Source organism: Nanorana parkeri, unplaced genomic scaffold (assembly GCF_000935625.1).
Source record: "Nanorana parkeri isolate BGI_ZX_2015 unplaced genomic scaffold, ASM93562v1 scaffold1859, whole genome shotgun sequence".
NCBI classification, from domain to species: domain Eukaryota; kingdom Metazoa; phylum Chordata; class Amphibia; order Anura; family Dicroglossidae; genus Nanorana; species Nanorana parkeri.
In genome coordinates, this window is record NW_017308127.1 from 215,598 (window position 1) to 233,346 (window position 17,749).

General features: G+C 38.2%; 2 protein-coding genes across 2 annotated transcripts in view; both read right to left on the reverse strand.

The window, feature by feature from the left end:
* Window positions 1–7,706, reverse strand: part of LOC108799946 (olfactory receptor 6F1-like) — an 11,724-nt gene extending 4,018 nt beyond the window's left edge. Inside the window, exon 1 of the mRNA XM_018571891.1 lies at window positions 7,169–7,706. Coding sequence (XP_018427393.1) covers window positions 7,169–7,706 — 538 coding nt within the window. The remainder of the gene's footprint in view (window positions 1–7,168) is intronic.
* An 8,716-nt stretch (window positions 7,707–16,422) lies between these two features.
* On the reverse strand, window positions 16,423–17,385 carry LOC108799948 (olfactory receptor 13G1-like). Its single transcript, XM_018571892.1, has one exon. It carries the CDS (start codon window positions 17,383–17,385, stop codon window positions 16,423–16,425), a length of 963 nt encoding a protein of 320 aa, XP_018427394.1.
* Between the last annotated feature and the right edge of the window lie 364 nt (window positions 17,386–17,749).

The following is a 17,749-nucleotide window of genomic DNA, read 5'->3' on the forward strand; positions in this document are numbered from 1 at the left end:
TTAAACAAGATCTACACCAGCCATTTTATAATCAAGTGTTTTTTGGGGTTTTTTGCTGAAAAGTGCCACCAAAATATTTTAGTGACTATGTGCACAATTTGTAAACACTTTAACTAGGCATCATTTTGAACAGGACCCACACCAGCAATCTTTTAATAAACAAATCAATATTACAACAATGTAAAATAATATAGCAAGGGGAGAGGTCCTGCAGCTTTACAGAAAAGAAAGGTGTTGTGGACACACACAAAAAAGGCAGCTATACTTGAAAACTCTCTGTGACCTTTCCCTATCTACTCCACGTGTCCCAATACACACTGACTGTAAATATAGAACTTTTCAGCCACATTATATAGAATGGCAGAAGCTCCCAATGCAATCACTGTGTGATCTATCCCTTTCTACTGAACGTGTCCGCAGCACACATTAATGGTAAATATAGGAATTTTCAGGCACTGTGTAGGACAACAGAAATCTCTCCTTGAAAACACCCTGTGATCTTTCCCTAATCTGCTTTGAGATTCTCTAACATACCATGAGTGTGTCCATAATTAAATGTAAATATAGACACTTCAGCAAGCAGCCGCAATGACAGCTAACATTTGGCAAAACCTAGGATAGGTACCCAATCTTCACCTAGGTTCTCAGTAGAGAGCTCAAGGTCAAAGACGGGTGAAAAGTCAGAGCAAGGAACAGGAACTTGCAGGAACTGTAATCTGGTCAGGAGCCCAGAAGCATGGTCACAGAGTGAGGTGTTTACTCAGGCATTGCCAACTGTGCTTCTCCAAGCTACCCCTGCTGACTGTCTGGCGTATCCTGCTGTAATTCATGGATCTTGCTGCTACACAGACAGGATGTTATGATCCTACTCAGAAACCAAGCTCATAAACAGCAGTACTAAATTTGCATGGTCTTGCTAGATAGGTAAGTAGTTAAAGCTTACTGACATAGCAGCTATACTGTTCCAGGAGAGGTTAAGCGTTTAAGCAGTTCACAGTTTAATATATACAATAAATTGATTGTATTTTTTTAATTTGTAATTTTTTTAAACTTAGTTTTTTTTAATTTTCTTCTTATGATAAATAAACATTTAATACAGGGTACACTCATGACAAAGGCTTCTAAGGGCACTATGTGTATTCTAAGGAGAGAGTACCGTGGAGAAGCTTCCATTCAGAAACGCTGTCTCTGATTGAAACCTAGTATGGAGCCATTTGAAGGCAGAGGAGAATGGGTCACTTTTTTATTGTTTACATGTATACTGTATGTGTTTACATTTTAGCTTAAGCAACTGAGCTTTGTAAGCACAAGGATTTTTAACAGAGGAGGTAAGGGATACTGCTGACCATATTTAAAAATCCACATTTTTTTGACTGTGATTTTTTTTTTTACTCCAAAATGTATTAAAGAAATAAAATATATACAAAACCATTTCCCATTGCCTTTAAATGTGTTTGCCTATTTCATCTTATTTACTGTTTCAGATGATATTACACGAACGGACAAACAACCAAACTATGAAAACAGATTTTATTTTTGTTGGGTTTCCAAATGCGCACAATATGAAATTTGTGCTGTTCTCAATATTTTTAATCTTTTATATTTTGACTATTATTGCAAATTTCCTTATAATTATGATAGTAAAGTTGACACCAGCCTTACATACCCCTATGTATATGTTTATTGCCAGCCTTTCATTACTGGAGATCTGCTATGTGACTGTTACAACACCAAACATGTTGTCCATTTTCTTAGTCAAAATCAAAACAATCTCATTTGAAGGATGCATGACTCAACTGTATGTATTCTTCTCACTTGGATCATCTGAATGCATTCTGTTAACAGTAATGGCAGGTGATCGATATATTGCAATCTGTAATCCACTGAGATATTCATCTTTAATGACAACAAGAGTATGTCTACATTTAGTCATACTGAGTTTTTTAAGTGGGTTTTCAGCCTCAGTATTAACAATCACATTTATTGCCATGTTACCCTTTTGTAGTTCTAATAGAATAAATCATTTCTTTTGTGATTACCCTGCACTTCTGACACTAGCCTGCCCTGAAAGCATCACAACAGAAGTTATATTTTTCACTTTGTCTTGGAGTATTGTGCTAACATGTTTTTTGTTGATAATGACATTCTATGTTTGCATTGTTTTCACTATAAAAGTTTCTGGAAGAAAGCAAGGTAAAGCTTTCTCCACCTGTGTATCTCACTTGACTGTTGTACTTATTTTTTATGCATCTGTTATGTTCATGTACGTAAGACCAAAAGCAAAGTATGACCTAAACAAGGATAAAGTAGTGTCTGTTGTTTATTCTGTTGTAACTCCCTTATTAAACCCTATGATCTCTGAGGAACAAAACATTTCAAAAAGCCATTGTCAATTTGATGCTGAGATGTTCTAGTCCATCCTAATTTTTAACCTTTTGCCAGCATCGAACTGGCTATCAAACATTAACCTTGTGGATCCTGACTTTAAATTAAACCTGTCTCAAACCTGGGCCATTCATTTTGGTGAAAAACAATCAGGGGAGGCTACCTTCAGTAAAGACGTTAAGCTTGTCCCTACCTATCCCTTCCCACAAATTCTCAATTGGTTCCTCAATGTTATGGCCAAACTCACTGACCAATAGAGTAGATTGGGGGATCGAAGGGTGAGACCAAGATTGACTCTTACAGCATTTATCTTGCAAAGGGTATACCAGCAGTAGTTCAGTTCCACACTGCCTTTTACATCTCCAGGTGCTTCTATGTCAGAACAAGTTTCCTATTTGAACTGTAGTTATTGATGGCCTTTTGTTAGTGAATATTTGTGAAACCTAGACTGAGATGGCCCTTTAGATATGCTTGTAATAAAAAGCCTCTGCATGGAAAATTATTTACCAATAAATGACTGCAAAATGTAATTAATAATGGCACAAGACATTAATAAAGTACTCACAGTCTTCAAAATGGACTTCCCACTAACTAACTTGTTTATTTTGTATTATTTAAAACTTTTTGGGAGCAGCATGACATTATCATATGGCCTTGTAATGAAAATAGTAACTGGGTAGAACTGTCAATTCTCATGGGGACATTTTACATCTGGAGTCCTGGAGAGATTTAAAGTAACATGATTCAGTTTGTCCTCAACCATGCAAGACTGAAGTATCAATGCTAACATTGTGGTTTCTTTGTTCCCTAGTCATTGAGCCTGTCCAAGTATTGAGCAAGTGAAATCAGATATCCTGATTTCATAGGCGTCTCTACAGGGGGCAAGGGGGGGGGGGCAATTGCCCCCCCCCCTTATAGCTGCAGCATTCGGATGCCTGCCAGCGGCCATCTTGGTGATGAACGCCGGCAGAGAGAGGAGGGGACAGTCACGCGGCGGGATAAGGTATGCTGCCGGGTCCCCTTCTCTCTCCTGATACTGTCGGGAGTTCGGTCCATGACCGAGCGCCCGACTTTTCAGAGGGGGGTGACACCAAAATGAGTCATTTTGGTGTCACCCTTCCGATGGTGTCACCCGGGTGCGGGCCGCACCCCACTTGTGACGCCACTGAGCAGCTATCATCCGATCATTAATTTGAATGGGTGACAGTTGCCGCTTGTAACATGTACAGACATTAACACTGGTACCTTATATAGTAGCGGCCCCCACGGGACTAAAAAATGTGTCCAGTGGCCCCCCTGCTGTACGGGCACCTCAGCACTCGGCAACCACTTGTATCTTCCTCAGCCCACCCCAGTTTCTATTGGCTAAGAGGGGGAGTGCAGCACCGCCATTGACTGCTCATGTATTTTAGCAGAGTAGGGACAGAGAAGACGCATCAAGGCTGCTTGGGGCTTCACATGGGAGAAACATCGCTGTTCCCCCACCACCACCACCCGGGGAGGAAGAAGAGGGCATGACAGAGCACATGATCTAGTACAGGGGCGCCCACTATTTTCCGTCTGGAGATCTACTTTTCAGATGACGAACTCATTGAGATCTACCAACGAAAAAACACCTGCATTCAGGGGCGGGAGGGGGCATGGGCTGCGCAGGCAGGCCCCTCACCCACAGTGCGATCGCCTGCATTAGTGCCTGTGTTCCAGTCCAGTGCGAGCCGCAAAAATGCTGCGAGCACTATTTTTGAAGATCGCACTGGACCGCAATGCAGGCACTAATGTGCCTGCGTTCCGAGTGCAGGCGATCGCACTGTGGGCGATGCCATTGAGTTCAATACAGTTCCACACGCGTTACATTGCTGGCATCCGCACTCTGCGTTACATTGCTGGAATCCGCACTCTGCGTTATAACTGACCTCTGTCCCAATACTAAAAACCGATACCAGCACTTACATTTTTCAAATTGACTTAGGTGTCTTAGGTCCGGTTTGGGACCTTGCGGCAGCCTTCTGGGGAGCCACACAATGCCTGCTTACAGCGCTTCTGCCACCCACACATCTCCCCTTACTAAGACCCCCGCACCCTCCTGACAAGCTTTGCCCAATACATTAGGCCAGAACCACAGAGTAGAGCAGCAGCACAGAGTATGTGGCAAATATATATATACTATTATTCTGCATTGCTCTACGTTTTGCTGGGATTTGTAGTCCTCTATAGCTAATGGTATTATTCTGCAAGGCTGTATAATGTATTGATGGGATTTGCATTCCTATTTTTAAATTAGTGATTCAGAAAGCATTGAAGTAAGCTATTCAGGTTAACATCCAGGCAGCTAGCATTGTAGAAAGGAGTTCAGCAATGTTGGCAATCATATTTCTCGTGACAGGCTTACTGCAGAGACATAATTCCTAATATCTTGTCTATAGTAGATATAGCTGGAATGTTCTTTTTTTTATACTTTTTATGCTTATATGATTTGAAAAATATCCTTGTACCAAAACAAGGAGATGTATGTGAAGGTTCTCATTCATCCAGGTCATGGTATATCTGTAAAAAAAGAAAAGTCAAGGCAACTGGACTTTGCTGTATTTTATTTTTCTTGAAGACGTGTCACTGGTCATCCAACCAGCTTTCTCAATTCAGAATGGCTTGTACAAAAATTATCTGGGAATAAATATGGTGAATGTTGCTCCAATATGCAAATTTTTTATTGCACAATATTAGCGCAACTCCTTATCAAACCCCAGAATTTAATGATAAATGCACTTAAATGCTCCAAAACACAATACAATATCCATTTGTTTATACAATATAAAATATGAGGTTACAACAAGTAAATAGATACCTAACATGCCCAGGTTAAAAATTGTGTGTGTCCGTGAAACTGTGACAAAGTTCAGTACCCCGAAAAGTCCATAGACGATGCTTTAAAGGCCCCCACAGGTCATCAGTTTAAAGATACACATAAACATTGGTGCTAGAATTATTGCTCTCACTCCGGCGTGCACAGTGATACCCAACATGTGTAGCGTGATCTCCGTTTGAATGCGTAGACACGTGCTTGCGGGGGCGGGGGGTTTAAAAATGTTTTTATTATTTTTACATTTATTTCATTTCATATTCATTTTAAAAACTGTTTTTTTTTTTAAACTTGACTTTAATTGCTATCACATAGAGGGGCTTACAAGCCCCCCATGTGATAGCATATTGGCAGTGACAGGTACTCTTTAATGTGATACTGGTGGTCCAAAAGACCCCTAGTGTAACCTTTACACTTAAAATAAGCTATTGACGTGCATATCGCTTCAGGAGCCCAGCACTGACAGCTATGGGATCGGAAGTGATGTACTCTGCATCGCTCCCGTTCCCATAGTACAGGAAGGTGATCGGTGAACGACCATTTACCGGCCCGTAGAAGCAATCTGGCGACAGCTTTGCTGCCAGAATCGCTTCTACTATAAAGCCGACGAAGTTCCACAAAATTTAGGACCCACAGATCTCACAATATTTGCCCCCTAATTTTGATTGCCGATTATTGATCCTTTTGTGCAACATAGTGCTCCTCCTGTGTGTACAGGTGATTTACTATTGGAGTGCCGGTGTCTTTTTCTTTTCTGCAGGTGTTTGACATGACATTTCAAGTTCTTTTTTCCCTTCTACCTTTCTTTTCATCGCTTCTTTCTCTTTACCCTTCCCCACTGCTACTAAACATCCATTTCCCTTATCTTACTGAATATGACAAATGCCACTGTGATACATATGACTAAGCCAAACAATATCAGTACTCAATAACTTAGCACTCAATCTACTGTTGTGTACTTTTATTAATGTTTTCTCAATGATCCTTACCTTCCGCAAAGTGACTTTAAATTTTGTTAATTTTTACCACTGTATTTTGGTCCTTATCCCTTGTTAAACTCAACAAAAATATTAAACATAAAATAATATTGTATGATATGCATAGCATTTAAAAAACTAACAATTAACTTCCACACATGCAAAAACTGTATGTGAAATAAATACTTTGGTGATTTCTATCTAATGAGTATTCCATAAAACATATATATATAAAAATAAATACTAAGGTCCTTTTCACACAGGCATTCTGGCATTCTTTTTTTGACCAATGATTACATGGATCACAAATGGACTACAATGAATGCCCGCATCCAGGTCTGTTCACATTTGTTGGACTGAGCACAACAGGTTTGCACCCAGATCCGCTTTTACTAACCTGACCAGATGTAGGCTGATATAGGCAGATGCATATGCATTTACATCAGACCTCCCATTGTGATTACATTGGTTTTTCCTCCATCAAAAGATAAAGGAAGAATCAGAGCTGGGGGCATCCATGTAACAGGGGTCTAAGGCTACCTTTTCTAAATGAGTATACATCCACGTGTAATTATTTTTCTTAATACATCATGAACCTCTCTGTTTCGAAGTGTGTAGACTATTGGATTCAGTAATGGAATTACAATAGCATAAAATACAGATACAAATTTATCCATGTGTAAAGTGTATTGAGTGGTTGGGCGGATATACATAAAAATGATTGTGCCATAAAAGGTTAAAACGACTGTCAAATGAGAGACACATGTGGAAAATGCCTTTCTTCTACTCAACAGAGATGGAAGGCGACTGATTGTCTTTATTATACGTACATATGAGATTGTGGTAAGGAAAAAAGAATAGAGTATGATAATCCAAGCAAAGGCATAGAAAACCACATCTGTAGCAAATGTTTTATTGCAGGAAATGCTTAGTATTGCAATAAAATCACAAAAAAAGTGGTTAATGACTTTTGGACCACAGAATAAAAGTCTAGAGCTGGGAATAGTTAATAACAAACTGCTGGAAAAGCCACAAATCCAGGAACACATTGCCATTTGATTGCATCGTTTACTTGTCATAATGGAGTTATAATGTAGCGGATGACATATTGCCAAATACCTGTCGTATCCCATCATGGCAAGGAAGAAGAGCTCAGTGAGTCCTAATGCAAAGAAGAAATAGATCTGTGTGATGCAGCCTTTATAAGAAATTATGTTGTTGTCAGCAATGATGTCCACCAACATTTTTGGCACAGTAGCAGTGATATACCAAATCTCAAGAAAAGAAAAGTGGCACAAAAAAATGTACATAGGGATCTTCCTGAGAGTCACATCTAATATTATAGTCCCAATAATGAGCAGGTTTGCAGAAATGGTCAGGAGATAGAAACCTAGTAAGACCACAAATAGAAGTAACTGTAGTCCTCTGCTGCTGGGGAAACCCAACAGTATAAACTCTGCCATTTGGCTTTCATTTCCGGTGTTCATCCCTTCATAATATTAAGCACCTAAAACAAAATGATCAACAGTGTTGAATAATAGGATTTAAACATTATATGATAAGAAAAAAAACTGTGGCAGTTCTAGACATTCTGCAAACAATGTTTCGAGGATTCCTTAATAATATTTGCTTGCTGAGTCACAAACTACTGTTAGGTCCCATTCCCACACTTAAGTACTTTTTTATTCAGTTTCTTTTTTCTCGAAAACGAAATCCCCTGTGAACAAAAAAAGTGAATCGTGAAATCACAACACACGTAAAAAAGTGCACAAGGGTGCTTAGTCCTTCTCCGAACAGAAGGGGCAACAATTACCCGACCCCCGGGGTGCAAAGCTCCTGACATGGGTTGAGATGACTATGGTCCACCAACCCGAAGGCTGGCGGACCCCGATCCTCCAGGACCTGCCAAAACAGGTCCCACAAGTACAAGGTTGGGGGGATCTCCTGAAGAGAAACCCCCCACAGGTGGGAGAAGACAGAGAACCCTATATAAGGGCACAGAATCTCCTCCCCAACACAATTTTAAAAATATTATCTGTTTGTTATGATGGATTTATAATGGTGTGTGTTATGTCATATTTGTAATTTATAAATGTTGATTTTATTATACTATAATACGAGTCAAAATATGTACCTTTTAAATGTATAAAACAAGGTTGTATAAAACAAGGTTTACATCCTCACCACCCAGCTCCTAATGACAATATACAGTATATAAGACTAACAGGGTTATTCACTTAGCTGTTGAAGGCAGCCAAGTGAATAACCGAGCCGAAGTGAAGTGAGCCGAACAATGTTCGGCTATTCACTCCAGCTCAGTACGGCTTCATTGTTCGCACCTGTCTCTCTGGACTATAAAACACATCCCTCTATGTTATAAAGATAGGGAGGTGTTCTGTATTGGAGTCCTAGGGTGACAACACTACTTCCCCATAGATACAGTACAGTGAGTAAGCATCTTAATCTAAGGACAGAAAGTGTTTTACTGGCATTATCACGGTAAAAATAAAGAAAAGAAAAGCCTGGAAAAAATAAAACTACAAAGTATAAAAGTACATTGAGCATCCTATTTGACAATAAATACAACAAAATGAGAACTCAGAAAGCATACAGACTTTTGAGGTACCACAAGGATCAAGCTACAATCGCTAGTAATATATCAAAATTATTTTATTGAATACATTGTAAAACATATTTAAAAAGAGGGGGAAAAAGGAAAAGGAGAGGAAGGTTTGTTTGAAAATATGTTTTACAAGCCCTATCTTCCAATCAGGCTTAATCACATATATTGAACATATTGAATAGTCCTATGCAAGGTATCTTTCATATAATTTGATAATATTTACAACAGTTGATGGGAAGATATATTAATCTCTACGTGTTTCACGGTGGCTCACTTCTTCAGGAGTGGGCTACAATAATTCTATAAAAGACATAGGGGTCTATTCACGAAGCTGCCGAAGGATCTGGCCGTAGTAGAACTGAAGGGGTGCTGTACGGGCTATTCAATCTAGTCACATGTACATCAGTCATTTTATATAACCATATATTTTTTAACTTACATCTATTACCGGTTAAAATAAAACACCTGACGTTTAGATTATGGATGTAGACGGATAGGGGTGAACCCACCAGGAAGAAAGAATTTCATAGATAGCTTGCTTGAATACTATGGATGGTCCTCTCTTGATAGGAGCAATAATCCTGCTCACTGTCAATCCTTATAAAGCATCTAGAAGAGGAATAGACTTGCGTCTATAGAGCCAAAGGGGAGTCAGGAAGGAACTACAATAAGAGTCGGAGGTGGTAGCTTGATGTATGCACACCCTTGTAATATTACACAAAATTGACAATAAATAGGCAATTCAAACTTGCATGAATATTTATATATTTTTATAATTTAGAGATTTCGAGCACACCCAACTAATTCAGCTATTAAGCCACATATTTTAATATATTTCTAATATATGCTGTATGTGTCTGTGTAGACATAGAAAATATTAGGGATGCACCGATACCAAGTACAGTACTCGGTACAGGTACAAGTACAGATACTTTTCCAGCTCCAAGACTAGACTAGAGAAAAATTCAAATGTTAGGAGGCAACTGTCATTTGTAAGGAGCACACGGAGCTCCTGGGATTTGTACATCTCTGTTTTAATGTATGATTTTGTTTTTATAAAGATAAATAAAGGGATGCACCGATACCAGTTTTGCGAGTACAAGTACTGATACATGTCCAAGTACTTACAAGTACAAGTACTGATACATTTTTGTTTATTGTCATGTGACAGTTTTTCTAAAACAATATCGACTAATGATTTCAGTTCTCATGAAAATGTCAAGCATTGGCACTCGAAAAGTATTAATGCTTCCCTAGAAAATATATGTGTGCAGTGTGCATGTGTCTCATCTTATTTAGATATCTGCTTTGAGAATTATTTTTATAAATATTTAAATATTGAATGAAATATACATTTATGTAACAAATGATTTGTCTATTTGATGATGTAATTAGAACAGTAGCATTTAGCTATGAAATAAAGTTTAAAAAGTGTAATCATCTTTCATCAATTTTGCTTCTGCATTTAGGAGAGATTGCAAAGAATCATTGTACATAAATAATACTTTGGGTAATATGGAACCTTGCTTTGTGAAAATTCAGCTACTGACCCATTGTAAATAGTGGGTGATGTGGCTACAAAGTGACAGATGGCTTCATCCCGTGCAGCATCAGTGAAAAAATAAAAGAATCACCAGCACTCCAAGGTTATACAAAAAACAAGAACATTTACATTTATTATCACAGACTTGTGATGCAAAATTTGGGAGCCTTACTAACGCCTTTATGAAGGGGTCTCTTGATGCCCTGAAATGCTACATCACAAGTCTGTGGCAGGACATATCCCTGTCTTTTGCATAATTTTGGAATGCTGGAGATGCTGTTTGTTTTTTCGCAGATTTTTTTCTACTTCACAAAAAAGCAAAATTAATGAAAACTTAGCAAGAAAGAAATACAAAAGTTTCTGATTCCGTTTAAAGTGTCCAAGAGCAAAAATTTAATATATTGCAGCTTACCAGTCCGTAGATGTGGTGGCTTCATTATTGATCCTGCCAGTAGCACACTTTCTGTTCTCAAATTGTTGTTTGAGCGGTGTTAGCTCCTGATTCAGACTACAGAACTTCCCCCCCTCTCCTCATCTCCATAACATATAAGGGATTTTTTCCACTGTGCACAGATTGGATCTTGGCAGGACTGAAAACAATGCTTGTGATTTCAGTGCAGTACAGGTTTCAGAGAGCACAGGACTTCTCTGGATTTCTGTATTTTACAGTTATCAAACAGAAATGTAAATGACACCGGCGCCAGCACCTGCGACTTTTCATGAAACACCGTCTGATAAAACTTTTGAGGCAGCTCCCACTGGTCTAGGTGACCAACAGCCTAAGAGGCAAAAAGCAAAAGGAGTGCCTCCACAGTGTAAAACGTTTTTTAATAAAAATGCAAGACAGCTGAAACTGTACTTACAAACCAATTACGAAATCAAGCATGTGAATAACGATGGATAGACGAAATCATGGAGAAGAAAAAGGAGTAAGTGCAATATCAGAGCCTTCTCACAGCAGATCCCCTACGGCTTGACGCGTTTCTGAGGACACACCTCCTTCACCAGAACCACAGGTTCTGATGAAGGAGGCATGTCCTCAGAAAGGCATCAACCCGTAGGGGATCTGCTATGAGAAGGCTCTGATGTAGCACTTACTCCTTTTTTCTCTCCATGATTTCATCTATCCATCGTTATTCACATGCTTGTTTTCGTAATTGGTTTGTAAGTACAGTTTCAGCTGTCTTGCTTTTTTATTAAAAAACATTTTACATTATGGAGGCGCTCCTTTAGTTTTTTTGCCTCTTAGTTATCAAACAGCTGTAAAAAAATGCTTTTAATTATATATTTATCAGACTGGAAGGGGGCAAATATGATATGTATATTGTTAGTGTTTACATATACTTTAAGCAAGATATGTGAGTTTATATCCTTATCCTTGGTTCACTAACCACTTAGTGAGTAAATGTGTAGATCAGATAACAGTAAACATCTGACATACCTGAGGCTTGTAAGCAAAGGCAATTTATGTACATCCCAAAAGGATCCTATTATATTAGAATCACGACAGTGCGTCTACAACGTTCACATATACATTCTTATCCATCTATCGGGTATTTAGCATACATTCAACTGAATCAGAGTACCTACTAATATGCACTTCGTTTGCACTCAAGTTGTGCCACCTGGTAATTATAGTTCCCGTACTGTCAGTCACAGCAAATAGCATTTTAATTTTTTATTTATTTAACTATTATATAATTTAATGAAAATAAAAACAGAACTAGTAATAATAGGAAAAATAACTATGAATGTTAAAATCTGTTATACACTATTTTTCTGTGTTTCTTCATTCTTGCAATTGCCACAATGCTAGATACATCAGAAAAATCTGAATTTATTTGAATGGGATTGAAGCAAACAGGATCATTTTTGGGAAAAATACCTTTTGAATTATTGGAAAAATATCGCCAGTCTTGAGATGTGGAAGGCAGGAAATGCTCCTGTACATAAGATGAGAGTAACTAATTAGCATCAATCTTTTATCGTTTTTCTTCCATGACAAAAATCATTGGAGAATTCATGTGATAATCCCAGTTGACATGCAAACTAGAACAGAAAATCTGTTACACACATAACCAAGAGTTTTATTTATTTATTTTAATTACATGTGGTTTAGTAGCAAAAACCTAAAAGTTAAAGCCAAACTACAATTTTTTTTTTTTTTACTTTAGACTGGTCCAGCTAAGTAACCTATAATGCTGGATATACTACATCCGGAGTGCTGCTGGGAATGCTAAAAATCTCATGTTTAGTTTAATTTGTATTGAGATTGTAGTCCTTCATGTCAGCGAGCTTGGGGAGGTGGTTACTTTACAACATACCCGAAACCACTCGAAGCAAGCCGATGTACGGCTGATTTCAGCCGATGTACGGCTGAAATCAGCCGTACCAGCCTGAAGTGAATAGCCGAACAGTGTTCGACTCACTTCACTTCAGATCAGTCATTCACTCGGCTGCCCTCGGCAGCTTAGTTAATAGACCCCTAAGTGTCACTTTAAGGGGACCTCAGTCGAAAAAGACATTGGTTCTGCCCCAAGGTTCTGTATGGAGTTTAAGAGGGACCTCAAGCAGAACATCTCTACACAATATGATTACTGGAAACTAAACAAGGGTGACTTATTGTCAGGGAAGAAATAATGAAAATTAAAATTATAATAATAGAATAATTATAGAATTGTAATTGCATTTTAGGTGGAAATGTAACAACAAGTAAAGGTTTATTAGGGTTTATTGCAAAGATGTAAGTAATATTAAGTAATAAATAAAGGCATACTAATACAATATACATGTAACTTTCTATGATAAATGACCCTTTACATATTTAGTACAAAGCTTTTTTTAACATTTATCTAAATATATGCATGCAACCATTAATACAGCATTTTTATGCACCAGACGCATGTATTGCTAGCAGTTTATCACATTATAGTGGAATTGTTCTGTAGTGTTTAAGACTTAACTATTCATCAAGTGACTTCCTTGAATGTCAGGAACAAACTCCAGTATTGATTGTCACATGGATGCCTCAGTCACCTTAATGCAACACCACTGTGTCACGAAATGTGTTAAAGCGAATTATGATTTTTCAAGAACAGGATGGGAGGTGTGAAACCACCCATTTAAATTCACAAAATCACCATGGTGCATAAAAGTCTGAAAGAGAAGGTAATTGATTGAGCTGCATGTCTAAAAGTGTGAATTGTTGTCAAATTGCAGGGGGCAAAGATGTTAAAATGGTGTTATACGTGGAAGTCAGGTGGTATCGAAGGCCACCACTCCTGTTTAGGTATGGCTGTTCCACTTTGACTAAGATGGTGTTATTCACTCCTCTTGTGAACCAGCTGTCCAAAATCTTCACCTATCTGTCCATTCTCCATAAGGTGAAGTGACAGCTGCACCTGGAACTGCAGCGTTTGCCCTCCTATGCACTTGTTGAGTGGTTGTTTTGTCTCCTCAATGAATAGAGCTGCTTCGTCCTGAACAGCAGCGTTTGCCCTCCTATGCACTTGTTGAGTGGTTGTTTTGTCTCCTCAATGAATAGAGCTGCTTCGTCCTGAACAGCAGCGTTTGCCCTCCTATGCACTTGTTGAGTGGTTGTTTTGTCTCCTCAATGAATAGAGCTGCTTCGTCCTGAACAGCAGCGTTTGCCCTCCTATGCACTTGTTGAGTGGTTGTTTTGTCTCCTCAATGAACAGAGCTTTGCTTTCCACACTATACTGAACTGCATATACGAGTATACTTCCCTTGCTTTTGGTATCGGGTCTTTTATATGTAAAGCTTCTGTTTTATTTTGTTGCTGGACTTGAAAAACACAGGGATGTGATGTTTGTTAAAATATCCTGAACTTTTCCAACAATCCAAAATTACTATAATACTTTGGGGTCTATTCACTAAGCTGCCGTAGGCAACCCGAAATGCAGAAGGAGTTCGACTCAGCCGATCCAACATCTGGATCGGGTAAGCCGAACCTCCGGCAGGCTACTCGCTGCTGTTTTCTGTCTATTCTCATAGATGCCTAACAGCAGTGAGTAAATAGCCGAATGCCACTGAGCGGCATTCGGCTCGCCTGTTCTGCTCGGTCCCTCTGTGGGACCGAGCAGAATAGCAAAATAGTTGAAAAAGTAGAAAAAAAAACGATTGTGCGGAGCTAGCAGTGACAGCTAGCTCTGCCCAACTGTTTTCTATTGGCCGGGCAGTTCTGCTGCCGTCAAAAAAAAAAAAAATTCACCATAGGAATGCATAGCTAGATTCCTATTGGCTATTTCAATTTGCAATAGCCAATAGCAAACTAGCTATTGCACCCGCCCTCTGCTGCTGTCAATCAGTAGAGGGGACCTGATGGAGAACTGCAGGTCCCCTCTGCTGATTGACAGCAGCAGTGGGCGGTGCAATAGCTAGTTTGCTATTGCAAATTGAAATAGCCAATAGGAATCTAGCTATGCATTCCTATGGTGAATATATATATTTTTTTATTCTGACGGCAGCCAACGGCTCGATGTCAGAATAAAAAAAAAAAAAAAGCAGGGAAAGGTTTACTCCGCTCGATCAAGCAGAGTAAAACTTTCCTTTAGAATGTGTTTCTCTCCCGGGAGACTCCCGGAGCACCCGGGAGAGTTAGGCTGTCTGGAGATCAGCGTCCCTGGTTACCTGGTAACCAGGAACGCTGATCTCTCTGCAAGTGGCCGGAGCCAGCCGTAAGATCACCCACTTCGGGAGCTGTACAGGCTATAGTGAAAACCCCGTACGAAGGTGTCCTGGGGCCAAAGCTAGTCGAAGGATCAGCCAAAGCTACTGCTAGATCCTTCGGCAGCTTCGTGAATAGACCCCTTTGTTCTGCGGCTTCATGTATTTTATGGTCCTGTGTTTTTAGTTGACCTTGTTTTAATAAAAGCTCAGTATGGGTAGCCATAAACTTTCAAAACACTTCTAAGATGCCTGTATTCTTAGGCTTAACCTCTGTGCTTGATGCTACTATCTTAGCTTGATGTTGTAGAATTTTAAAAACCCTTTGTGTTCCATTGGGTGGTGAGAGTCGACCACCTCTTCATCCACATGTAGGTCAGCTACAATGGCAGACAGTGCTGATCCCATTGCATAGCCATGTTTCTGCATGTAGAAGCTATTCTTGTACTGAAATAGGTGGTGTTGATACAAAGGTTCTATGAAGAACAGTTTCAAAAGTTTTCTCATGATCTCAGCAACCTCTACAGTTTGTATACAAGGAGAAAGGAATGTGCCATTATAGGATGTTATTGCCTACTCTGCCTCTAACTTGAATCTAAAGACCTTCTCTAGAGTTTTGCATTTAGCGTATCATGTTGCCAACTCACATATGTATAATATGTCATCAACATACCATATTATTCTGCAAAAAGTAAATTTATTGTATCAAAAATTCACACAATAGAGAGTACATTGTTTTAGAGTCTCGTAGGATGCACTTTTTCAGTGCATGTTCATGTATTCAATTTGACAAATTTTGTGTTACACCTGTAAGAACTGTTTTATTGCAATATGTAAGAACTGAAAAAAATCTGGAAAAAAAATACTGAAACTGGTTTCTTCTATGAATAACACAATTTCTGGCACAATGCTTTCACATAGATCATTATTGGAGTAACAAAATAAAAAAGGTTGGTTTATCTATTAGCTATCTAAAACATATAAAATATGGTAAAAATAGACTAACCACATACTGAACATTATAAAGCTGCTGAACTGTTTTAAGGATTGTTTTTTCTAGTTACTAAAACAGTTTGAAAGTTTTTTTTCTTCAAAACCATACATTTTAGACATAGTGAAGGTCACAAGTTTTTATGCATTTTTGCTACACTTTCATCCATATTGTTAGTTTATTGTGACTTAATGATCTCATACTTGGTCAAATCAGGAAGTCTTATGCTTAATATTCTTGTGTAGTGAAAAAATAATGACATTTTAAAAAGCACGTCCTCCTTTTGAAAATGTAAACCGGCAGTATGCAGCATATTGTTCATTACATAAATTAACCTAAATGTTTGATGTTAATGAAGTCTTAATAGAGGTGGTGCATTTTTTTTAGGAATCTATGTGGTGCTAGTCTTTTAAATGCTCTTTGGAATGCCTCTTTTACTTCTTTATTCCGTAGGCTATAAATGATAGGATTTAGAGTAGGTGTAATTACAGCATAAAGAGCAGATATTATTTTATCTTTCTCCAAAGACAGACTGGACCTGGGTCTGATGTAAGTAAAAATAACAGCTCCATAATACATAGATACAATTACAATATGGGAGCCACATGTAGAGAAGGCTTTACGCTTGCCTGCAGCAGTACGTATCTTAAGTATAGTGTTGAAAATAAAGGCGTATGAAACACAAGTGAGTAGGAAGCAGCAAATACCAAGGATAAAATCAGCTGTAAAGACCACAATCTCATTTATGTAGGTGTCTGCACATGCCAGTTTGAGCAAAGGCATTATCTCACAGAAGAAGTGATTTATCTTATTGTCACCACAATATGGGAGCCTAAAGGTACAATATGTGTGTGTCAATGAATTAAGAGAGCCAATAATAGAGATAATAATTGTTATGTTCATACACACTCTATGGTTAATTATTGATGCATAATGAAGTGGATTTCTAATTGCAACATATCGATCATAAGCCATAACTGTAAGGAGTAAAAGCTCAATACCCATTGGCCATGTGAAGAAGAACAATTGGGCTACACAGCCATAATATGAAATCTTTTTAGACTGTGTCACATAGCCTGAGAGCATCTTAGGTAATGTAGCTGACGTACACCAGATATCAAGAAATGACAACAGTCCCAAAAAGAAATACATAGGGGTTTTAAGACCAGGGTCTGTAATTGACAGTATGAGGATGGTTACATTACCAGTCAAGGCCACTATGTAAATAATCAAAAACAGAATAAAAAGTAAAGTTTCCAGTTCTGGACGAGTAGACAAGCCCAAGATAATAAATTCGGAAACTAAAGAATCATTAATTTCCATGTTTTAAATGAAAAAAACTCTGGTCAAAAGATAAAAGAGTTATAGGTAACTAAACAATTTTAATACATTCATCTTAAATAAAAAACACTAACATTTAAAGACTACTATATAGAAATAGTTTTGATTTTGTTATAAATGTCAGATATAGTATTTTATGGACATTTTCTTTGCTAAAATATACTAATTTATTGTAGTTACTATTAATTTACTGTATTTGTTGTATATCCCCTAATCTACTTTGTGTTGTACCAAATTAGCAAATTATTAATGAATCTACAAATAAAGAAAGATTAGACTAAGAGGTTGATTTACTTAAAGTGACATTAAAGTCAAAAATGTTGTCCCTCCCCCCAATGTTAATGTC